Here is a 25,010-nt window from a genome sequence, read left to right as displayed (position 1 = left end):
ATTGGTGCGGCTGTGTGGGTCCATTCCCTGTCTAGACAGTGGCCTTTGGAAAAGGTTCGCACCAAACATCATTTCAGCTCTGTATATCTCTTGAGGTGTATTCCAGAGTGAATTCCTGCTTTCCCAGCTTCATATCAGTGGCCGGCTAGAAGTGCTCTCCTTCTCAGACTATGCCTCTAACTCCTTTCTGTGTTGCTTGCTTTGCAGCCTTGAAACGTGCAGACCTGTCACTGCTATGGGAGACTCTGTTGCAGACCCAGCCCTAGGGACAGGCTTGGATCAGGCGCCCAGCTCGGTGTCACAGGGGAATGGCGGGACATCTCTCAGCGTCATCGCGGAAGGAGTTGGGGAGCTGGTGGTTATCGACCCCGAGGTGGCAAAGAAAGCCTGCGAAGAAGTCCTGGAGAAGGTCAAGTTGATGCATGGTGTTTCCTCGGACAGCTTAGCAAAATCAGCCAATAGCAACAAGGCAGAGTGCACCCTGCGGACTCCTGCAGATTTGGCGAATGGAGACATTGGAGAAGGCTGTGAAATCAAGTGCTTGGACGACTCACCTGACACAGCCTCGAGGATCCAGGAGGAGGATGAGACCACGGCCAACACGGTGAAAGTTGCCCGGAGGCGGCAGAAGAATAACTCTGCTAAGCAGTCCTGGCTCCTCCGCCTCTTTGAATCCAAACTCTTTGATATCTCCATGGCCATTTCATACTTGTACAATTCAAAGGAGCCTGGGGTGCAGGCTTACATTGGGAATAGGTTGTTCTGCTTTAGGAACGAGGACGTGGATTTCTATCTGCCACAGCTGCTGAACATGTACATCCATATGGACGAGGACGTGGGCGATGCGATCAAGCCCTACATTGTGCATCGCTGCCGGCAGAGTATCAACTTCTCCCTGCAGTGTGCTCTGCTGCTGGGTGCCTACTCCTCAGACATGCACATCTCCACTCAGCGACACTCCCGCGGGACCAAGCTGCGGAAACTCATCCTTTCAGACGAGTTGAAGCCAGCCCACAAGAAGAGGGAGCTGCCATCTCTGAGCTCAGCACCTGATATGGGGCTGTCCCCTTCCAAAAGGACTCACCAGAGGTCCAAGTCAGACGCCACCGTTACCATCAGCCTGAGCAGCAATCTGAAGCGCACAGCCAGCAATCCCAAAGTCGAGAGCGAGGAAGAGGTAAAGTTGGGGCTCTCCAAAACCAGCCTACCTGGGAAGGCATGCCTGTGGGGACATGCTTGTGTGGTTTGTTCTCATCTCATATTTCCTTTGCTACAGAATTGTTATGCTAGTTACTACAAAGGGTAGAAGTTTTGCTTCCTCTGTCTCTAAGCAAACTGGTGTTAAAATTCCCATGAAGGACATCACACTAAGGAGAACTGGTAGTTCAACTCTAGTGATGTCTAGGTATAGGCCTGTGGTTTATACTTATATGTTGTTCTGTGCGGTTGTGTAACATTCCCTGCAGCCCCTTCACCCCCACATCCAGGGCATTTCACCTCCCCAGCTACTTCTTCCATGAAGCTTGCAAACCTTGACTCTGCCCCTCTGAGATATCTCCAGGAGGTTTATCAGGGAGGGATGTGTGGATGGGTGCACGCCAGCAGGGTTTCTCTTAAATCTCATTTCCATGGAAAGTCAGGTTCAAGGATATGTTGCTCTTGTCTGAGGCTTTTATCTGAAGGTGCTTTTTGAATGTGGGTGTGCCAATCCTCTGATTTTACTTGAGGAAGTTGAGGCTCCAGAAGGGGAATTTTCTTGGTGTTGAGGGGAAGGGAGGATACTGGATGGCTTCGCCGATAAGGCAGAAAGCTGGATTAGGAGAACCGAGTCGGTTCCTAAGCTGCTGAATTCCCACAGGATTTGGGTAACTAAGTAGGTGTCTTGGTGTTGCAATCTGCAGCCATCTGATCATCTGATCAGTGTTGAAAATCTCATTTCCTCCTTGTCCTGACTTGTTCAGATTTAGCAATGGGGAGGCTTATTAGCAGGTGGAAAAGGCCCTTGGCAGTTGTTGAGAGCAGGTTGCAGGTTCCTTTTCTGACCCCCAGGGCTTGCTCTCGCAGGGGGCAGGTGCTCTGAACTGGAGTAAACACACACAGAGATGCTGGTACCTGTTGATAGCTGCAGAGAGGTTGCAGCTGTTGCTAACGCTGACGTGATAAATAGGTTAATAAATATGATGAGCATATCTGGGGAAGATGAGCAGGGGGTCTCATCCTCACTGGAAGTTCTCCTTGCTGCATGGGAAAGCTGTCAGAGGGGGTGCAGAGGTGCAGCACGTAGAGTGGATTGGGTCTCTGCCAAAATTTTTCCTCTTATTTACCTCAAGGAAGGAGCTGCAGAGCAGTTCAGAGCCCGGCGAGGCTAATACATAAGATAGCTGGAGGGCACGAACACAGAGGTGAGGGGCAAAGCAACCGTTGCGGTCGCTGCCAAGGAGGAGAGGTCCCTCTGGGCGGGTAAAACCATCAGCTCTGCCCTGTCCCAAAGGAGTCTCTGCTGCAAACGCCCTTCCAGCTGTTGAGACCAGAGCTGCGGCCATAGCGTTTGTCCGAGCCTGACACCCTTGTACTGTGATGACCTTGCTTTTCAATTTTGACTTTTTGCATAGCTCCAAAACGGTGCAAAGCCGAACTTTCCCTGCTGGAGGGGTTTGGCTGCGTGGAGGGGGGCTCTTCCAGTTTACAGTGTTGGGTGTTAATTTAATTTAATGCCAAAATAAACAGGATTAAATAGGTGAGCTTAGGCGTACCTATGTTACATGTCTCCCAAACCTGAATAATTGCTCCTGTAGGACTTGCAGCATTTATTTTTAAATACTGAGAAGCTAAAGCTTTGCCACTGAGCTGTGGTATCAGTGCATGCCATGAGACTGTGCATGTACTCGCTGGCTAGTGAATCATTTCTTTCTCACAAAGAAAATACAGATACATTAGTTTCATGTTTGCCGATAGACTTTGGGGACACGTATCACTTGTCTGGGCTGGAAACTTTTTGGCCGGTTAAAACCACCCTGCTCTTAGCACTGGTGCTGCTCTCCTGCTAATTTCCCCACTGTGGCCACCCATGAGCAGGTGGGTAAATGAATCTTTCATGTCACTGGCCCTCAACTCTTTGGTCAAAAACAACGAGCTGATAGAAAGCAGGACGCGCAGAGGTGTCTCATGCTCACGCTGGCTGCAGCTGCTGGAATAATGGAAACCGAAGCTTTACATAAATTATAGATGAAAGCAGCACCGAGGATAGTTTCTCTTGGCAAAGTTTTAAATGTATTTTGATCCAGCAGCCACGCAAGCTATTTAAATGTTGCACAGCAATGGAGATACTCAAGGTGCCTCAAGAACTTTCCTGGCCTCTAAATCTCCCTTAACCAACTTCCTGGACTTTTATTATTTTAAGTGCTTAATGTTATTGCCTAGGATTTGAAAGCAGCAATCCCTTCTGCAAAAGCTGGTCGCCGGGTTGGTTCTTAACGCTCAGGAAAAGGAGCTGGGCAAGTAAATCTGTGCTTGGGTAGCGCTGGAGCTAACTGTGAGCCCCCTTCCCATCCCAAAAGCTTATGTTGGGACTGTGCAGAACTTGCCCAGCCCTCAGCATCAATTCTAGCAAACTCAGGTCTGCTTTGAGCTCCGATTTGTTTTTCCTTTCTTCCAGGAAAGCAGGGAATAGCAGACATGCGTTGCACTAGGACCAGCCCTTATCTTGCTCCCCGCAACCTAAAGGTTTTGGAACAATAACCAAAGGGCAGCCCCCACTGCTCATCTGGGAGTTATTTTCATTCCCTTTCTGGCACTGTATTTCTGTTGCCAGTGTGTGAGTCGTCCTGCCACGGGTCAAGACCCCACCACGCAAGGCGCTGTATGCTTGGAGCAACGTAATCAACTTCTTGGTACCAAGAGCTGATGAGAAAGGCTGAGGATGTGCCTTGGAGGCTCCTCAAAGTGAAAAGCAGCATAAGAGATCATTTAGAGAAACAAATCAGCCCTCGAGGGTTTAGTAATAATTTGCTGCTTTTCTCAAGGAGGTTTTTTTCTGGCTGAAAGCAAGCGCCCAGTGAAGCAGCGGTCGTGCAAATGGACAGCGGCGTTGGTGAATCCCAGCCTGTCCCCCCCCCCCCCCCCCCCCCCAGTTGCTTGAATTTGGCCTCCAACTATGGTTTTCGTTGCGCTTTCAGGGAAACATCCGTTTCTCGCTTTGCAAAAACTGCAAAGCTTGAATGTAAAACTAATAGGTCATTTGTCTGGATTAAGGCAGGTTGCAACACCCGAGTCTCCTGATCAAGCGCTATCTGAAATGTCTGGCCTTACATTGGCCTCAGCCTGTTAATTCATTGAGTATTCAGCTATACCTCTTTCCAATCTGTAAAAAATGCTACATGCAACCCAGTCAAGGGTAAAATATTAAATTTCTTCAGCTGTCCTGTATTGCTAATGCAACATTTCAGCAGCACTGCAAACTCAGACCTGTTTTATGAACATAGATAATTCATATTCTGCTGCAGATCAATTCAGAATTCAAATAAGCCAGGCCTGGGGTGATGATCCAGAAAGAGGAAAGGCTCTGAGGATGGAAAGGAGTATCAGATCTTGCAGAGAAGGCAAACATTTCTAATCTATGGCTGGAGGCTGTTTAAAAGCAACAGAAGCTGAGGAAACTCTGTCCAAAAGAGCTGCAGACAGAAGTATCTGGCTAGCGATGTTGTATTTGGGGATGGATCTGAAATACAAAGGTATCTCTCTCTGTGCTCCGATACCTTCAGTGCCTGGATTAGGTGAGTCATACCCAAAGCAGGTATTAATGCTACTTAAAAAAAAAAAAAATCTACATTCCTTTTAGAGCATGCTATATTAGCACAATCCAATCAGTCACCAGGCAGGCTGCTGCCAGGGGATTTACAGGGCAGGTTGGCGCTTGCTGCAAAGGTGATGGGTAAGAAAGGACGGCATCCCTGGATGCGCTCTGCTTCACTCTGAGCAAATACAGTTCCAGACAGGGATCACAGAGACGAGTGCAACCTCTTTCTCTGTGGTGGGGAAACTCAGCGGTTGGGGGGAGTTTCTGTTGCAGCAATAGTACCTCATCTTTGTGTGATCTGCTTTCCTCCCCCCCGACCAGGGTGTTGGTTTATAATTCATTTATCCTACTCCTGTGGTGACCTCGTGGCTAGTTCTGTGTGTTCTCCTTCCTCCCTGGGGCGCTTGTCTCTCTCTGGCCCCCTCCTGTCCCATATTGCCTCGTTGCCCAGGAAAAGAGAGGCTTTTCCCAGCGTTTTCGATAATGCTTACTGTCTTTAAATCCAGTCTGCCTTGCATCTGGCATCGCTGGGTTGGACGGAGCCTTGTGAGACACCCTGATGCTGCTGTGGGAGGTTACAAGTGTTAGAGCAGTCCCTTGCTGTGGTTGCCATTGTGCCTGCGCCTTGTGGAGCTGTTTGCTTTAGGTTTGCCTATAAATATATTATGCAGACTGTGTTATTTTCTGATGGACCTATTCAAGGTGATCCAGCAGACTCTGGCCCGAAGCATTCAGCATGAGCGCAGGCAGTTCCTGCAAAGCCAAAGTTGCTCTGGGAATGAATTTGTCCTTTTCCCCGCAGTTACCTGCGAGTGTGGCATTTTGTTTCGAACATATAATTCTTTCTGTTGAGTTCTTTATGATCCAGTTGTCACTTCATGCTGCATAACTGCAGTAATCATGGGCAGGAGAGGTCTTATTTCAAGTGCAGGTGGCAGCATGGGCTTTGAATCATCATTGGGTTATGCGCCTGAAACACAGTTTCATGATATGGTTCTAATGTTGTGAATTTATTTTGCGTTTGTTACCTCTCAATTAGCACAAAGGCATACAAAGTGAGAGAAGAGCTCTTTGACTGGTGTCATCTTGCATTCCTCTGGCTCAAGAGATGGCTTTAGTGTTTCTTCCCCTCTTGACTGATTGTTCCTAGGGTGGTATTTTATTGCCATCCCTGCTGCAGAGTCCAGGTGCGTCCACTTCCCCAATGCATTTAATGTACCTTTTGTCTTTAAATGTGCTGAGGCTCCTGGTTGAATTTTCCACCTAAAAACCTGAGACCTGGATACGAGATAACTTGATGTAACCTGATGCTCAAAGCCAAGCTGTTAGAAACCAGCGGAGAAGTGCTGCTTCATCTGTGCCTTCTGCGTTACTTCTCTTTTTGTGCCTGGGCCGTTTGAGTTGTGAGCCTCCAGGACAGGCTTCCCTCCTGCAGCACAGCACAAGTCAGTTCTGTTTGCGGTTTCTGTCATGCCTGTAATAACGTTGTTACATATTGGCTTTTGGGGCATGTTAGTGGCTTGTGCACATGCGCAGAATGGGATTTGTCAGGGATGGGTAAATGCTTCTGATACACTAAATGCATGGCTGATTGTACAGGGTGCTAGTTTCTTTAGCGTTGCTTTGCCTGCTGATGGCTGACAAACCCATTTTCTTGTCCTCAGCTGTATAAAGCCGTGGGCAGCAGTGAAGTTCCTGTTTGTCAGGGGTTATTTTCCTGCTGCCTTGGCCATGAGGTTTCCGTGAGGAGCAGCAGGTGGGGCAGCCCTTAGCTGTGCATGAGAAGTCATGTCATGGTCCTGGGAGTTTCTGGACCGGCTGCAGGCAGTACTCACCTCCTGGAAGCAGAAACACATCCACCTCAGGGCAGCTGCTTAAATTTGGATAAAACCCTTCCTTTCGCACAGCTCAGCCAAACCACGTCTCCTGCTGACCCTGGCAGGCAGAGAGCGAGGGGTAGTTGCACTTGGAGCAGAGAAAGCTGGCTTGTTAACTCGTCACCTTCATTTCTGTCTGGGTTTACAAAACCCAAGTCTAGCTGTGGTGGGTTGTTTTTTTTTTAATCAAATCTCTGTACATCGAACAGGATTTACTGTAAAGTTGCAGAGGGTTCTCCCTGGCATCCGTGCCAAGGGATTTGTTACACAAATGAAAATTGCTTCCTTTGCAGCATGCAAATGCGTTTGCAGTGGTTCCTCCTCTAGGTCGGCTCTGAGCAGTGTCAGCAGCAGCGAGGCGTTAACCACTGACCCGTTCCCCGTCTTCAGCCTGCTCTTGTGACATGTCAGGGCTGCAGCCTTGCTCAGCCAGCAAGAGAGGGATCCCTCCCTGGCAGTCTGCACTCCTTAAGCCAAGTGAGGGCTGGCTGAATTTGCATTTTTGGGCATGAATTCTGCTGCAATGGTGCTATAAGAAAAGCTGAGAGATGCTTTTTGGAAACATTTTCTAAAGATTACTCCCCTTGGAGTTAAGCTGAGCTATTCCAGCCCTACCAATCCTCATTTTTCCTGTCTGGCAGGTTTGCGATCCCAAAATTTGCACTGTTCGCTGATACTTGAGCCTTTATCACCCACACGAGTTGTGCCAGGGCCCTGCAATTTGACCCCAGCCTTCCTGCCAGCATGGCAGGGTGCGGCGCTCATCGTGTCCACCGCAGGAGAAGTCCAGGGCCTTCATTTTGCAATCCTGGTCTTTAAATAATTTTAACATTAAGGCAGGTGTGCCAAAATTTATCATGAAAGTCCTGCACCTGGATGAATCTGTTTTTTAGTTTTAGGGTTTAAAACAATGTACAGAGTAGGGGAAAAGACCAAGTGAATTCAAACCAGCTATGCTAAATGGGAATATTTTTTCTTTAGGCGCTAGCCTGAACCTAGAGCCTGCAAGCACCTGCTCTGAACCAGGCTGATGGCACCGCGAGCTGGACAGACTTGCACCACCATGCAAACAGCAACATTTGGCCGAACTGGTTCAACTAGTCCAGGAAAAAAGTTTAATTAGAAAGCTGCTAATTGAATAATAGGTTGGGAATCTAGGCTGGCTGCTGGGAGGGAGCGCTACAAACAGCAGCTCCTTAAGCGTCAGCTTCTGGCTGTTAACTGCTTCGGGCCATTTTGGCTCAGGCAATGGAGGAGGAAAAGCAAAGCTCTCAAGTGATTGAGTGCTGCCCACAGTGCGGGGGTGAGAGCATTGCTTTTTTTTTTTTTTTTTTTTCCCTAGCCACATCAGCAATATTTTGAGAAATGGCAGCAAGGGTTTATATGCAAATCTGTTTACACACACGTTTCTGCACAAATTCATACATCAACGTGTACTTGCACACAATTTCTGAACGTGAAAGCTGTGGTTTTTAGAGTTTGAAAGCCTTTCCCTCACTCCTGCCCAGCACGAGCTACCTTGGACTTTTGCATATTAAAACATCTCTCAGGCCCCGCCTTTGCCAGTCAGGGTGTGGAGGTGCATGGCCTTTTACCTCTGTAATTGCACCTTTAGTGATGTTGGCAAAAGTGTTTTTTCTGGTAGGACTTGTTCCCCCGCTTTTCTCCTACAGCGATGATAAGAGCAGAGTGCGTTTCCCAGTGATTCGCCTTTTGGAGAGTGTTTGATCCGGTGGTGGCAGGTTGCAGCGAGGGCAGCACTGCCAGATGCGCTGCGGTCCGACAGACGGGGCAGAGCTTGGAGCATCTTTTCTGCATTGCTTGCTCGACTTTGGGTAAGACGTTCATCCGACTGCCTCAGTGTCCATGTGGACACTGTGACAACAGGCACAAATTTGGCAGCCCAAGCTGCAAAGTCTGGTGGTTGGAGTCTTTTGGGCATCCTGGACTCGTGTCTTTTAGCTAAAAGCCTTTAAGTCCCCTCATAATGCAGAGAGCAGTTGCCTCTCTGAAGACCTCCCTTCATTTTGGGTTTTTGTTTTTTTTTTGGGGAGGGGGAGATATTAAGTGCAATCCATAGTATTCAAAAAGGTTCATCTGCACTGGTTTTATAATAGGTGCAAAAGTCCTTCTGTGAAGCATTTGTAGAAGCAAAAATGTTGATATGAGGCAAGGCATGCAGAACTTGCCTTCAAACGCTTTACAAAGTTATTTTTAGCGATATGTTGGTATGTGTTTACCAGGTGGAAACTTGCACTGAATGGTCTTAAATCTTTAGAAGGACCAAGAATTTTAGCCATGAAAACCTAAAGCAGATCCTCCAGGAGATAAGTGGAGAACATGACTGCTTAGGAGGCTTGTCTTGAGTGCAGAACAGAGGGTTCAGTAAACAGGAGTGAGCAGTCGAAGGCCATAAGTGACCATAAAAACACTTTGCACTTCAGATTTGGCTGAGAGAGTCCAGAGTATTAAATATTCAAGGCTTCTTGTTGCCTGGGTGACAAATCAGGAAACTTGCCAGAGCCTGGTGAATGGCTGCTCCATATGTCAAGTTTGCAAGGGAGAGGAGTTGGGTTTTTGGCACACTTTGAATGTGTTTGTTTTCCCGCTCCTTCTAGCCTGCTTTTCTATGGAAACGAGTCTCATGCAATCCATGCCTCCTCCACCCCAGGGATTTTTTGAAATGTCGACCAAACACTGCAGAGAGGAAGGAGCCTGAAACGCGCTGTGTTTCTGCTGACTTCAGGAAAATTGGCGGCTATATGGAAAGAGGAGGTTTGTTTAGCCCATGCCGGCTGGTTGGCCAGTGCATGCCCAGGGCTGAAGCAGCCCAGCACCCGCTGTCACAGCCTGCGAGGGGCCATGTGAGATGGACAGAGTATGTGGAGGTCCTACGGAGATCATGGAGGTTCTACTTCCTCCTCTTCCAGGAGGTTGTGGGGGTTGTGGGGATGTAGGACACATCTGGAGGAAACCAAACCTTGCTACTTCTGCTCACAGAACAGCTCTTATATGTTCATCTTTTGGATACTGCACTGGTTTTATAATAGGTGCAGTAGGCCTTTGCCTGGCCTCGCTCTAGTCCGGAGGAGATCTTTGGATATCAAACAGAGAGCCCGAAACACATCTTTCCTTGGGTTGCCAAGCCAGAGTGTAGATGAATGGCCAAGTTCATCCCTCCCTGCTGGGCAGCTGGGTTTGGTGCCAGTCCCTGCACACTGCCCTATTGTGTCCAGGTTGTGATGACCTTGGGGGGAACATCAAATGTGCTTGGAGGGCTGCAACAGCATTGGTGCAGCTGACTCGAGTTTGGCCTCGTTTTTTGCTGGCCAAAGGGTTTAGGCTAAACTCTGCCCCAAATTTGCATGCACCCATAGCTTGCAATCCTTTGGAAGTGGAAGGAACAAAGCTGGCCATGCCCATGAAATGACATTACTGAGAGCAAAGGCAGGTGAGGAGGAACCCAGTCCAAGCATGTCCAGAATTGCTGAGATTATGCCAGAGGGTTAGAGGCTTTGTAAAAAAAAAAATGCACTTGATTCCCCCTCTCGGTTCATTATTCCTCTTTGCTAGGTCCTGACTCAGGCTGAGCAGGTTTTGTGTCGCTCGTGCCACAGGCGAGATCCAAGGTCGTTGGCCAAACTGCCTTTCTCCTCTTGCCTTTCGGTCACAGATCTACAGTTGCTTCCGCCTTGCTAAATGCAATGGTGGTATGTGTCACGTTAGATAACGTTTGCTGGGTGAGACATGTCATGTGGCACCAGCCGCTGCCACGGCCAATCTCTGGAGATAACCACCTCGCTGTGTCCTTGTTTCTGTGTCCAAAACGTCTCCAGGCTGCAGGGCTTGCAGCTGCCATGTCAAATTGGGCTGAAACCTCAGCCTTTTAACCTCTAGTTCTGGAAAGGCAGCAGAGTTGCCAGTGTCTGTCGCAGCTCAAATAACCTGCTCGCCCTCCTGGTATGTTCAATCAGTGGCTTAGTTAATACCGGACCAAGAGCTGAACCTTTGAGGAACTTGGTTTGCCCTGCTGAGTAGATATCCCTCCCCTTAGTCAGCACTGACTCATTTTCTGCACAGTAGTGCAAATGCAGGTTGCATCAGGGCAAGCGCGAGTGTGCTCTGACTTCCTGCTCCAGGCAATATCATGCAACCCATCCCTGGCCTTTAACAGTTGTGTGTGATGCCTGCCTGTGACAGCAGCTGGAAAAGCCAGTATCTGGTAACCTTTGGAGTGTGATAGCAGTATATGATTGCCATGGAGAAATCAGGTGCAGCTGGCATCACCTTTTATGACAGCCTCCTACACACATTCGCTGTGCTCTGGCAATGTGCTGTCATAGCCTCTCCTATGTGTGACTGATTCTGTGTCATGGTGATCCTTGGGCTGGAAAGAGAGCTTCTCTTGGCCCTCCAAGGAGATCTTTGTCTTCTTCAAGCCTCTCCTGAATTCTCTCTCCCATTAGATTTACTGCTGTCCCAGTTGTCTGTCCACTTGCTTCTCTCCATGATAGTTATTTTCATAAAATCCTTGGTGTTGGCATGACAGATGTCAAACTGAGGTGCAAATCTGCTTGTATGTGTATATGTATCCACTGCATGCTCTCCACACTCCTTGAGATGGGAATTCCCGTTGTCTTTGATGCAAAGCATTCAGAACCATGTTCAAGTGGCTGTTGGTAAGATCTGGCATCTCCATGGCCAGAGACTTCTGGCATTTCCCTTTCTGAAGGTCAGAGTCCATATTGGTACAAGTAGCTTTTAGTGTTTTATGTGGCTCACATGCTTAATGCAAGCTGGAAGCTGCCTGATACAACTTAAACTGCCAACATTGTAACATATCTTCAGAAAAAAAAAAAAATCAATGCCATGACCTTTCAAAGATGATTGAGAGTGGCCTAGCAATGATGTCCACCAGCTCCCTCAGCACTCATGGGTGCATCCTGTCAGGGCCCGTGGACTTGTGAGTGTCAAGTCTGTCTAAATGAACTCTAACGCAACCCTCCTCAACCAAGGGAAAGTCTTTCTCAATACTTTCTCCCTGATTCTCTCAATCATCTTTGAAAGGTCATAGCAATCAGGAGAGGTGCCTGAGGACTGGAAAAAAGCAAATGCTGGTCTCCAACCGGTCCCTCCTTGTTTGTTAGTACAAGGTCCAGCAGCACACCTCTTCTCATTGGCTTCTCTATCACCTATGTCAGAAAGTTATCAATACTCTGCAGGAACCTCCTGGGTTGTTTGTGCCTTGCTGTGTTTTTCCTCCAGCAGATGTCAGGGTGGTTGAAGTCTCCAATGAGAACCAGGGCCTGTGATCGTGAGGCTCCTTCCAGCTGTCTGTAGAAGGCCTCATCGATGACTTCTTTCTGATCAGGTGCCCTGTAGCAAACACCCCCAACAGTGTCACCTATGTTAGTCTGCCCTTTAATCCTTACCCATAGGCTCTCAACCCACTCATTATCCACCCCGAGGCAGAGCTCCAAACATTCCAGATGCTCTCTCACATAGAGGGCAACTCCACCACCTCGCCTTCCTGGCCTGTCTTTCCTAAAAAGCATGTAGCCATCCATGACAGCATTCCAGTCATGCAAGCTATCCCATCATGTCTCTGTAATTGCAATGAGATCATGGCCCTGTGACCGCACACAGACCTCTAATTCTTCCTGTTTATTCCCCATGCTGCGCGCATTGGTGTACAGGCACTTCAGAGAGGTATTCAAGCACACTGATTTCCCAGGAGGGGTGCAAGAGGATACCCTGTAGTCATGTCTTGTAGGCACTTCCTTGGCTGCATGCACTTGCTGGAGGTATCCACACTTGAGCCCTGTTTTGCTGACTGCATGAGTTCTATAACTCTCCCCTTCTCCCCTCATTCTTAGTTTAAAGCTCTCCTCATCAGGCTGGCCAGCCTGTTGGCAAAGAAATACATGTCCCTCTTGGTGAGGTGGATCCTATCTCTCCCATTCAGTTGTCACTCTTCAAACAGGGTCCCAAGGTCATAGAAACCAAAACCTTGTTGCTGACACCAGCAGCACAGCCAATTGTTTACTTAGAGAATCTGTCTACTCCTCCTCCCATCCTTCCCTCTAACTGGCAAGATTGAGGAGAAAATGACCTGGGCCCTCAGACCCTTGACCACCATCCCCAGAGCTCCGAAATCCTGTTCAGTAGTTTCCAAGTTGCCCTTGGTATTGTTGGTGCCCCTGTGGAAGAGCAGCAGGGGATGATAGTTGGACGTGTGGACAAGCCTCGGCAGTCTTTCCATGATATCTCAGATTCAAGCTCCCAGCAGGCAACAAACCTCTCTTGACAAGCGGGCGGGTCAGCAGATGGATGCCTCTGTTCCCTGCAGCAGAGAGTCACCCACAACAATCACTCACGGCTTCTTCCAGGTGTTCCTGTGTGGCACGGGTCCATCAGCTTGATTGTTTCCCTTGAAGCCATGCCCAGCTCCTCCTCAGCATGCAGGGTACTGAACCTCTTCCTCAACTGCAAGTCTTTAGGAGGAGCAAGAGCCTTTCTGCTCACATGAGAAGTGACCAGTTACCAGCCTTCATCTTCTACAGAGTTGTGACTTACTGTTTCACATGGCACAGAGTCCACCTGCATCTCTGCTGCTTGGGGGGGGGGGGGGGTTGAGACTCTTGAAGCTGTAGGGTCTCTGAGAATATCCTATCGCTTCTCAGATGCTACGCAGCCTGCTTACTTCCTCACATAGCTTCTTTACCTGGTGACGCAACTCATCAACAACAGCACACCTTCCATAGAAAGCTTGACTGTCAGCCCCAGCCTCACAGAGAGGCCCCAGGCACTCTCCCTGCAGCCTGAGACCTGCAGAGCTGCATCTGCTGTCAGAAGGTCTGTCTGGATGGAGGCCTCTGACGCAGCAACTCCAACAGCTACTGGGGAATGTGCTCTGGTGGCATCTCATAACCATCTCTGAAGAAGCATACACTAAGACTAGCAATGACAGGGCCTTCTTGCACCCTTCTGCACAAACTGCAGTATCTGTTCATTGCCTCTAGGAGCTGCGCTGTAGGCCTGGCTCTTATATAGGCCTCTGCCTAGCACTGACTCACAGGGTGCTTGACCCACCCTAATCAAGGGCCACCTTGATCAAAGGCCCCCAACTCCCTCTCATCAGGGGCAACCAAGAGAGCTCGTTAGCAGCAGGTACACCTAGCTAGAGCTTCCCAGGAGAAGTTAAGGCCTCCTGTAGTTGTCCTTGCCTAGCTCTCCTTTCCTGCTAGCAGCAAGCACCATCTAGTTCCTCGGGGGTCCCCAGAAAGCCTCCACAACTTCCAACAAGCTCCTCCAAAGGTCCAAGCAGAGCCCAGACACTGCTGCACAAACTGCTGCCTCTGTTTGCTGTGCTCAGTTTATATCTGTTTAAATAGTTAAAATGATCCTTGCTGTTTAATATTGGAAAGGATCTTGCCAAACATCGCCTTTCATCGCCCTAAAATTTGCCATGCCCCGTTGATGGCGACTCATCTCGGGGTAATTTCCAGCCTTTCGTTGCCTCATGCAGGCTCCAGGTCTGTCCTGAGCCATGATCGCTGGAGCCGACTTATTGTCTGAGTAGGAAGAGTCTAGTGTTAACCTCGGCAAAAAAAGTTATCCCTTGGACATGGAAGGAACACGTTTTATCATCCTGGTCCACAAATAGGCAGTGATTTATTTTTCCAGCCTGTCCTCCCTGCTTAGTGCAGAGGAACATATAATTAATGGCTAATGTAGTAATGTATAATAATTGTAGTTTAGTTGCTGCTGACTTTCAGGTGGCTACTGTGTTTAATAATAACGCTGGATAATAATGCTAGATTTACTTTGCAGCAAAGGAAAAATGAATGCTGTGAGATGATGAACTTCTAAAATCCTGCTTATTTTAATGGGCATTAAGAAAGGACTCAGCACTGTGGCTACAATGCATCTGGTGGGTGTATTTCAGAGGTGGAGAGACTTTTCTGCTCAAGAGTGAATGTGGCAAAATGGTATTTTTAAAAGCTTTTCTGCTTAATTCTTGAATTCAAGAATTAAGTTCCTCATCTTGTGTCCCCATCAGGCTCTCAGAAAAGGAGAGTGCTGGCTTTTTAAACCTGCCAGCTTTTTATGGCAGCAATTGGAGAGCATCAGTTGTTACTTGGTGCAAGTTTTAACCCCAAAGAGTGAGATTTTGACTTTGTGCTAGAGCTGAAGAGCAGCGCCGAAATGTTTCCGCGCTTCTGCCCTTCTAGTTCGTCCAGCGATTCTTTGCTCCAGGATAAAGCAACTTAAAAAAAAAAAACACACCTGAATTTTTCCTCCTTCCCAGAGCAACCACTTAACTTTGTCCTGTGGCGAAATCATTGTGTCAAATTTAAGGCTCCAGAATAGCTCTTAAGCCGCAAATGCAGGACTCCAATTCTCCCGGGGGATCCGAGGCCGGGAAAAACACCCGATAAAAGGAAACAAGCTCTTCATGTGAGTCGGGAACAGAAAAACTGGCTTTGGCAGCGTGGCTGGTTGCTTGGTTGCTGCTCCTTGATGCAGGCCCATATATGAAAAGCAATCTCTTATTAATATTCATACCTATGGAGTTTGCTTATTTTGAGCTCAGTTTGCAAGCAGATATTTCTTGCTCAATGAGCTGGGCTAGGTCTCAGTACTGTTAAGGTTTTTATGTGGTCACACAGAAGCTATTAATTTACATATTATTATTTCCTATAGTAGGCTTAAGCCTGGCAGAATTAGCATATCCCTGTAACTGACATGCTAAAAACAGCCCCGTGTGTTTGTTTCTTTTTGGGAAATGAATTATAAAACCAATTACACACCGATCTCCAGAGTATGATGCTTCATTATCATCTCTTTTTGTGTGAAAATAATGGATTTAGGGATTTTAAGTGAGGCACTCCAAAAAGACTGGTGTTGTTCTTCGGCTTTTGCTGAACATTTTGCGGGAAACCGCAATGGTGAATGGTCTGTGCTTGTGCCGTGTTGGACTTCTACAAAATACTTATCTGCTGGTTCAAAATCCATCTCATCACCTTGATTATGGAAATAATTGAATTATCAGATTTTTTTTTTTTTAGTCTTCAGGAAAATTGCCATTGGGGCAGATTTTATCCAAGGAAAACTGGATTAAATTGGAGTCCATGGGAGGAAAATAAGTGTTTCTGAGCATGGTCTTGGGACAGGGAGAGCACCACAGCAGAGCCCAGCACAAGAGTCCCTGTCCCCATCAGCAGATCCTGTCAAGACAGCTAAATAGAAACAGCTCGTTTGGGCTAAAAAGTCAGCTGAGATGAACTGTAACCTTAGTGACACTTCTGGGGCTAGAAAAATGCTTTAAGGGCTGGAAATGAGGAAAAAAATGTTGCTTTTTGGATATTTAATAATAGCAAATACTGACCTGCTGTGAACCCTCTGGACGTGGGAACCTGCTGGGTGTTTGGTAGCTCCAAGGATTTGTCTCAGGACGGAGAGATCCATCGGATCCATGAAATCCCAGTTGCTTTGTGGAAGCATCCCGTGCCGATGTAGTAAGCTGAGATTGCAGGATGTGCTGCTTCCCATCGAAGAGAAGAAGGTAGCAAAATTGCTGTGAAAAAAAAAAATCTAAAGCCGTTGTTAGGTACCTGGAGCCTTAAACTATTGCCTCCCCCCCCACACACACACATTCCTCTCCCTCCTTCCTCTCTGTCCCTTTAAAAAACAAAACAAAAAAACACACAAACCACCAACAAAAACCCTTTCATCCCTTTCCCAGGAGCTCTCCTCGAGTACAGAAAGTCTCGAGAAGTCATTCTGTTCCGTAAGTGGCCCGTTTCATGCTAGTGCCTGGGCTGCCTGCCTTCCCTGTTAAAGCAGCATTTCCTCTGTGCCCTCAACTACTAAACTCCCAGCACCTGGCAATGCCCCATGAGTAGCTCTGACATGAAGCCATCTCCCATAATGTACGATTTTTCTTCTTTTTTTGTTTTGTTTTTCTTTTTGCATTGCTTGAGCCTACTTTCCCAAAAGCAAGCCTCTGCCAGCGTTTTGCATCTGTTGCATGCGCCTCGGCTGCATCCTCCCAGCTCCGGTTCGCTCTGCCCCATGTGGAGCTGCTGGATTTGACCTGAACATTCATGGATTTTCCTTGGGCCAGTTTGGCTAAAATAAACCCAAAGCCCCAAAAGGTGCTTGAGGGTTTGACCTCATCCATAAAAGCCAGCTAGGGAGAGATATACCCTTGTGTTGAAAACCCAAAAGCAGAGGCAGCAGAGTCCCTTGGCTACTGCTGCTGGATTTTGTTTGAGCATTCCCTGACCTTTGTGTTGTGTCGGTGGCGGATGAAAGAGGAAATGCTGTTTCCTTGAATTTTTGACTTAAAAGTTCTCTGCCAGATGGGATTTAATTTGCTTTTTCCATCAATCTTTTTTTTTTTTTTCCCTCTGTCTGTCAAACTGAGTCTTTCAATCAAAAAGCCAATGTTTGCCTGTTAGAGTGTTTTGCTTTTGAAATGAACTTTTTTTTTCTGTTTTTAATCAATAGCATCTTTCTCATTTGTGTCATTTTCCCACCTCTGTGTGCACATGTGTATACTCGGTTTGGGATTTCCTATGGGCTTCCACATGTTGCATATGTAGTCCATGATCAAAACTGTTCACCCCAGGCAGCGAGGCTGAGAATTTAATGCGGTCCCTTTGCATGTCCTGCATCCTCCATGAAAGGGTTTGTCTGATGGTGAACCTCAGCATTTTTAAAGAGGCTCTCATCCCCCGACTCTCTCATCCCTCTGCAGTCCGTTTGTGTCCTCGGTTTAACACCAACATTTTAACACCTTTTGCACATGGCTTGGTAAGGGCAAAATGCAGACAGAAACTTTGACTCTGTAGTCACACACACACACACACACACACACACACACACACACACACACATGCATATTTATTTATATACACAGGACAGAGGCTTTTCCCACTAAATCCACTCTGATATAGGTTCATTTTTTTCTTTTTAATCTCCAATTCCACTTTTTTTAAGAGATGCCAAGGACAGTAAGGTGCTCTTCTCAAGAGCCAATGCGTGCTAGCAGTTGGAGCAGGGGGTGGGAGGTTGGATGCCTGGGTTGGCGTCCCGATTTGCTCCCTGACTTTAGGTAAGTCGCTTTTTTTTTTTTTTTTTTTTTTAAAGCCCTGCTCCACATAGCCTCATAAAAGGCAAACATCCCTCCCACCAGTGGTTTTCCGGGGCTTAGTATTTGCAAAATGCAGGCAGGCTCCGAGGAGATTGCAGGAGCCTTCTTGCAGCCTTTGTTTTTGCCATCGCAGCACCTTTGCCATTGCTCCACCTTTATGAGTTTGGGTCGGTGTCACCTGGACCTTGCTGCCTACTCAGCCTCACCCATATCTCCGTACCCCAAGGTTGTTTGGGTGGTAGCAGGAGAGTTTTTCTTCCAGGCTTTGCTAAACCTGGTTATTTATCCATTATTGCAGCAACTCAGGCTCTTTGCAAGCATGTATGCCAAATTTATAAATCTGCAGCAGGCACCTGCACCGAGCTGAATTGCCCCAGCATTGATAAACATGCCTGGTAATTATTATCGATGGTAACGCTGAAATCCCACTGGTTGGCAGCTAGTTAAAGGGACCTGGACGCCAGCTCTGCTCTGCCCCTTCCGGGGAGTTTCCAGCTCTGAGCATTTCACGTAGGTCCTGCTCCCCTGGTGGGATAGGAGTGAGCAAACACAGGCAGCAGAAGCTGGGTACAGCCAAAATTTTGCTGCATAAAGCTCTGAAATGAGAAATGCGGTTGTTTTCCCCCTCCAGTGCGCCCGAGCAGGACAGTCAGGTGGAAGAGACCTGGGGTCGCCTAGGAGGAAGGGACCAAAGGGACCGCAGCATGGCCTGCTGCGGTCGGCCATGGCTCCGGTGAACTCGCAACCCTCTCATGATGTTCAAAGGATGGGCAACAAGCAAAGAGGATCACTTTGCCAGTATGCCAGTATGGCCAGGCATGAGAGGAAGATGTTACAAAAATAGGTGGCACTGCATAAAAAAACACATCCCAAATGAGAGCCTCATTTGCAAGAGAGGGGATTTTTTTTTTCCAGACCCTGCTGGTTAAAAGTTTTGCTGTAGTAGAAAGTAAAAGTTTATATTGGCTCCGATCAATGAAGCAGTCCTTTGGGTGGTCAAGATGAGGGAAGTCCATCTCCTGTCCTCCGCTTCTAGCTTGGCTTCAGCCATCTGATATTAATGAGCCAGTGCAAAACCGGGTTTGTTGTGACAGGCTTTCTGCAGCTCCTAGAGGCCGAGCTTCCTGTGATTGCTCTGGTCCAGGACAACCTGTGTTGAGCTGAGGCCATTTTCCAAAGCCTCGTCTTTGCAACTGGGCGCGAGACAGTGAGAAAGTTTCCGTGCCGAGTGCTTGACAGCACCGAGGAGCTGCACCAAGCTCAGCGGGATGTATTTGGAGCCATGCAGGATGGGAAGGCCAGTTCCCAGCAGCGCCTTTCTGACTGGAAGAGCTGAGACCTGGCAGCTTTCATCTGGGATGTGAACTGCAGAGGCGCAAAAATGGGACGTGGATAGAGCAGGTAGCTGCTGGTGCCTAGGCAGCATCCCTCCTCTCACTTTAAAACAGGGAAGCCGATGCTTCAGAAAAAGCTTTGGAGAAGAAGAGATTGAAATGCCGAGTGTGCCATGGAAGTAGGATTGATTTCTGCTTGTGATGTAAAGATCAATACAGGTCTGACCCAAAAAGGAGGATTTTTGCTCTTGGTCTGCAATTGCAGACAGACCTCTTGAATTTATTGCCGCTCTCGTTGGGCACAATTCCAAATTCCCACCACATCTTGTATTAAGTTATTCTGTTGAGGCAAGCTGCATGTGGCAAACTCAGTGTGCAGTGAGGTGGCATGAGGCTATTTTTGTGACAAACATCCCAAAATGGCTTTTACCAGGGAGAAAAAGGCCCTTAGAGGAGCAGCTACATTGCATCCTCTGGCAAAAACGGTGGGAGAGGAAGTGTTAAAAAGAGCAGAGCATCCTTTGGAATATCGCTCTACTTTTTTGCAGCGAGTGCAATAAATGCAATGGTGCAAAGTGATCCTGGAGGCCATGGGCTGCCAGGGTGCAGGGGTGGACCAGGTCGCAGCAGAGGAAGGCAGCCTCTTTGAAGGGCAGGAGCTGGCGTCTCTGGTCTGCTTTTGGCTGCAGCTGAGGTCCTGGTGGGACCAGGTTCTTCTCAACCCATTGGAGGACATAGCATCAGCTGGTGCAAGGTTTTAAATATTCATCCTCTCCCTGATAGGTGCAGGAGATATCGCTGGCTTAGATGCTGTGCAAATCCTTCCCTGCATCCTGAGGACACCTCTGCCTCACTCGCTAGTGTCGAAAGGAGAGCAGTGCTGCCCAACAGAGCTGTGTCAGCCTGCTCTGGAGGAAAGGACAGTGCTTACACCTGAGTTCGGAAGGATTTTTGATGTGGACTACAGATCCAAATGAATGCCCACCTGCCCCTCTCCCAAAAGGGAACGACTAGACTGATCCTTCTCCTCTTTTACCATTCGTTTATTTTGCTGCGTGGCCTCTCATGGCTCCCCGACGTATTTCTTTGCTTCCTTTTCTTGCACTCCATTGCTTTTTGCATGTGTATTTTGAGCATGATTGTATGGTGAGCACTTTGCAAGTTTAATTCCACATCTTTAATGGCAAAATCAACCCACAATCATTAGTTGTTCCCATTTAAAAGGTTAAATGAGAGCAGAGCAGAGAGCCCAGCTTAACCCGCAGGATATGGGGCTCACACTTGCAGACTCTGGGTTAAAAGGGACTTCAACAGTTGCAGTCTGATCTCTGCAAAACACTCAGATTGAGGAATGTGCCAGGCTTTGCCTGGGGAAACAAGGCGGGGAGTACAGTAAATAAATAAATAATAAAAAAATAGGGCAGGGCTGGGGAAGAGGCTAATTCGTGCTCCCTCTGCTGGTTGTGGGCTCGCAGGAGCGCTGGGCTCTATCAGGGCTGGAAAAGCAGCCAAAAAGGGGGTCAGGCGTAGCAGGGGGATATGGCGAAGAGAGCGATCCTGAGCACTGGGGAGGAGGATCTTTGCCCAGCACAGTGGGAGCTAAAAAGTGCTTCAGCTCTACCTTCTGTTTCTGGACCTGTGGCTCCGGTCACAGGAACATCATCTGAGGACAGGAAGAGGGTGGGATAGGAAAAAGCTCTTCTTCTGAGCAGAATTTGTCCCAGTGGTTTTAGACTGGGGAGTCTAATGACAAAACTACCGGTGTCTTACCAAGCTGCTGCCTGTTTAACACTCTCCCTCGTTGCCCTCCTTCCTTCAAACTTTTTAGCCAGTCAGACTTGCCCCGGAGAGAGAGTTCATCAAATCCCTAATGGCCATTGGGAAGCGCCTGGCCACTTTGCCCACCAAAGAACAGAAGACCCAGCGGCTCATTTCTGAGCTGTCGCTGCTCAACCACAAGCTCCCGGCACGCGTCTGGCTGCCGACGGCTGGCTTTGACCATCATGTGGTGCGGGTTCCCCACACCCAGGCAGTCGTGCTAAACTCCAAGGACAAGGTAAGAGCCAGAGGCCAGGAATATTTTCCTAGAAAGGCAGATTTTGGCATTGGCAAAGGCTCCGTTTGCCCTTCCTGGATGCCTACCTAAAAAAATACTTTGCACACGTGCTCCGTGCATCTGGACCAGGTGCATTGTCACAGCCTGGCTGCTGCCACGTGTGCAGAGAGCAGAGCAGGACTACGTTGCTTGCTGCTTCCAGCTGGAAGTGATGGGAATCCATGGTTGCTAAGAAGGGGAGAGAAATACCCTTGAGAGTAAAGATTCCCTGAAATTTGTATTGTAGAAGCATCTGGGAGGTTAGCCCCTGCCCTGGCAGCTCTTCCAGATCTGCTGAAAAACACAGCCTTGCCCCCACTAGCATATCACACAATGGTTGAGGTTGGAAGGGACCTCTGGAGATCATCTGGCCCAACCCCCCCCCCTGCTCAAGCAGGGTCACCCCCAACAGGTTACCCGGGACCCTGTCCAGATGGCTTTTGACTATCTCCAAGGCCGGAGACTCCACAACCTCTCTGGGCAACCTGTTCCATGCAAAGCAGAAGGTGGCAGAGCACAGCCCAAGAGGCTGACGAATGCAAGGCCTGAGAGCATCACGCTGCCTCTTGTAGCCACTTGGTCCTTGCAGAGCCAGTGCCCCAGTAATGCTTGCTTTTCCTTCCTACAGGCTCCCTATTTAATCTATGTTGAAGTACTTGAATGTGACAATTTCGACACAGCGAATGTGCCAGCTCGCATCCCTGAGAACCGCATCCGGAGCACGCGGTCAGCCGAGAACCTCCCTGAGTGTGGGATCACACATGAGCAGAGGACCAGCAGCTTCACCACCGTCCCCAACTATGACAATGACGATGAGGCCTGGTCCGTGGATGACATCGTGGAGCTGCAGGTGGAGGTGAGGCTGGGGAGGTGCCGGGCAGGATTTGGCTCAGCACCGCATGGTGGTCCACAGCCCCCTCCGTGGGGCTCAGTCCCCTGCTGGGGCTGGGAGATGCTGTAAGGGTGTGGCACAGCGGCATCGTAGGATAGGCAGGTGCTTGCAGGCAGCAACGCAATCCTACCTGGGAAGGAGCATCCCTTTGGGATAGCAGATGAGTAGGAGCTGCATTTCATTAGCAGAAGGAATGTGCTGCTATATCGCCTCTCACACACCTCTCCCCTCCCAGCTGCCAGAGATGCACACCAATAGCTGTGACAACATCTCCCAGTTCTCTGTGGACAGCATCACCAGTCAAGAGAGCAGGGAACCCGTGTTCATAGCTGCTGGAGATATCAGGTGAGCTGCTTTGGGCTGGTACAACTGCCTCTGCTTGCTTAAGGTGCTGCTGGGAGCCACCTCACCTAAATGAGACTTGTGACTGTAGCTGTTCCCAGGCTCACAGGCTTTGCTGCCCTCATCCCGCCTCTGCATTTTTGCTCAGACACTGGCATCTTTCCTGCTGCTGGCGAAATGGTGGCTATGGGTCTGTTAAATGACCGTGGTTTGTGTTTTGCTCCAAGCAGGTCTGAGTCCATGAGCTTTGTAAAATGCTTTGAATCAGTCGTATGTGTATGTGGGGATGGTGCTTTCCAACCCAAACTTTCTCCTTGGGCAAGCTGGGTCCGCTGCTTAATGGCTCTGTCTTGCAGACGGCGGCTCTCAGAGCAGCTAGCGCATACCCCCACATCCTTCAAGAGGGACCCTGAGGACCCGTCTGCTGTTGCCCTGAAGGAGCCTTGGCAGGAGAAAGTCAGGTACAGTTGGAAGGGGTGTGTGAACACTGGGTTGGTCTCAATGCTATGAGGACTTTGCACGCCCTGGAAATCCCAGGAATGGGCCTCTGAGATTTGCTCAGTAAATAAACATGGCCTTGACTTTTGGCCCTGATCATCCCCAAGGGAGGGAATATTGACCTAGGACATAATGAATGGGGAAGCAGAGTGAAGCAGGCAGGCAGGTGAGAAAATCCACGTCTAGACTTGCTGGGTATTTACAGCCTTGTTTCATGTCAGAACAATTTGGCCTGTCCTAAGGTAAACTCATTCATGTTCCTGGCCGGTTGTATGTCCAGCTCCCAAATTTCTCCTTGAGCAAGAGGGAGAGCACCCTGGGCTTTTCCGGGCTCTGTAAGTTTGGGATTTGTCTTGTCTGGGTTAGTCTCATGGAGAGCCTGGGGATTCAAGGAGAGAACGGGATTAATTTCCTTCTCCTCTTCTGAGATGTCTTGTGGCTTAGGTGAGCTCTGATCCATAGTTTGATCAGGGACTCAGTGTGTAGTTGTTGCAGTCCTGGGCTTTCTTAGCCCTCAGATTCCTGACCGGAAACCTCCTGGCTGACTTGCTGCCACTGTCCCTTGTGCTCTCAATCTTACCCATTCCCTGCAGGAGGATCAGAGAAGGGTCACCCTATGGCCACCTGCCCTCCTGGCGTCTCCTCTCCGTCATTGTGAAGTGTGGGGACGACCTCCGGCAGGAGTTGCTGGCCTTCCAGGTCCTCAAGCAGCTGCAGGTGAGGCGAGGCGAGGTGCTGGCCATGGTGGCTCTGGCCCCGGAGAGCCTCCGTCGTGCCCCAGGCCCTGAGGGATTCTCTCGCTCTCTCCCGCAGTCCATCTGGGAGCAGGAGCGGGTGCCCCTGTGGATCAAGCCATACAAAATCCTCGTCATCTCTGCTGACAGCGGCATGATTGAGCCAGTCGTGAATGCTGTGTCCATCCACCAAGTCAAGAAGCAATCCCTGCTTTCGCTGCTGGATTATTTCCTGCAGGAACATGGCAATTACACTACCGAAGCCTTCCTGACAGCACAGAGGAACTTTGTGCAGAGCTGTGCCGGCTACTGCCTGGTATGCTACCTACTGCAGGTCAAGGACAGGTGAGTCCCTGTGCGCCTACATGGGAGCACTTGGCAGTATTGCTAGCGCTGTCTGCCCACTACCAGGATGCTTCATTTTGTCTCCTCTGGGATCCTGTGTGGGGCAAGGAAATCCTGGGAGCAGGTAGATGCTGGCTCAGCGCTTCCTGCTTCAGCTCCCAGGGTCAGGCGGGCATTTGCAAAGCTTAACAGAGGGTTTCTGCGTGTCTCGCTCAGGCACAACGGCAACATCTTGCTGGATGCAGATGGACACATCATCCACATTGATTTTGGGTTCATCCTCTCCAGTTCCCCAAGGAACCTGGGCTTTGAGACATCTGCCTTCAAACTCACCACTGAATTTGTGGATGTAAGTGAGCCAGGGATATAAGAGTGAGGGGCCGGGATGGGGGGAGTGTCATCATACAGTTTCGGCTGGCACACTTGGACTTTGGCAGCAGCGATGGAAAGGCTGGGGTAACACCAGTGAGGGTTCTTGGTCAGCTCTACATCTTCAGCCCTCCCTGCCCCCCCAGTTGAGCCATTCTTGGGATCCAGCTAATGAGATTAAAGCTGTAGAGGCTCTGTTTGCTGTTTAGATGCACTCAGAGAAGTGAAATTCCCTAAATAATCCCCTCGTGACCCTCAGGGTGATGAGCCTTCTGCTCGAGGCAGGCTGTTGTCCTGGCATTTCTGTCTGCTGTCCTCCACTCACGTCGCCTCTCCTTTGCCTTGCAGGTGATGGGAGGGCTGGACGGGGACATGTTCAACTACTACAAGATGCTGATGCTGCAGGGGCTCATCGCTGCCCGGAAGCACATGGATAAAGTCGTGCAGATTGTGGAGATAATGCAGCAAGGTAAGGGGAGCCTGTGGGCCCAGGGCTTGACTTTTTCCTGGGCATGTGCTCCCAGCGATGCTGCGTGCGAGTTGCATCGCTCTGGGTTTGGGCAGGGCT

The 25,010-nt window shown here is 49.0% G+C and overlaps 1 protein-coding gene across 4 annotated transcripts in view; it reads left to right on the top strand.

The window, feature by feature from the left end:
• The window catches only part of PI4KB (phosphatidylinositol 4-kinase beta), a 35,806-nt gene that overhangs the window by 7,990 nt on the left and 2,806 nt on the right, over positions 1-25,010 (top strand). For 2 of the 4 annotated variants that reach the window (XM_068921910.1, XM_068921911.1), the window contains 10 exons: positions 208-1,177; positions 16,421-16,465; positions 20,996-21,223; positions 21,891-22,118; positions 22,390-22,499; positions 22,853-22,957; positions 23,588-23,711; positions 23,808-24,073; positions 24,290-24,422; positions 24,791-24,911. In XM_068921910.1, coding sequence (XP_068778011.1) covers positions 236-1,177; positions 16,421-16,465; positions 20,996-21,223; positions 21,891-22,118; positions 22,390-22,499; positions 22,853-22,957; positions 23,588-23,711; positions 23,808-24,073; positions 24,290-24,422; positions 24,791-24,911 — 2,302 coding nt within the window. In that variant the 5' untranslated portion in view covers positions 208-235. The remainder of the gene's footprint in view (positions 1-207; positions 1,178-16,420; positions 16,466-20,995; positions 21,224-21,890; positions 22,119-22,389; positions 22,500-22,852; positions 22,958-23,587; positions 23,712-23,807; positions 24,074-24,289; positions 24,423-24,790; positions 24,912-25,010) is intronic. The other 2 variants (XM_068921912.1, XM_068921913.1) reach the window with 1 other exon arrangement.

Source organism: Struthio camelus, chromosome 30 (genome assembly GCF_040807025.1).
Source record: "Struthio camelus isolate bStrCam1 chromosome 30, bStrCam1.hap1, whole genome shotgun sequence".
Classification (NCBI taxonomy): Eukaryota; Metazoa; Chordata; class Aves; order Struthioniformes; family Struthionidae; genus Struthio; species Struthio camelus.
The sequence above is the reverse complement of the archived record's forward strand: the minus strand, read 5'-3'. Positions and strand labels throughout refer to the sequence as shown.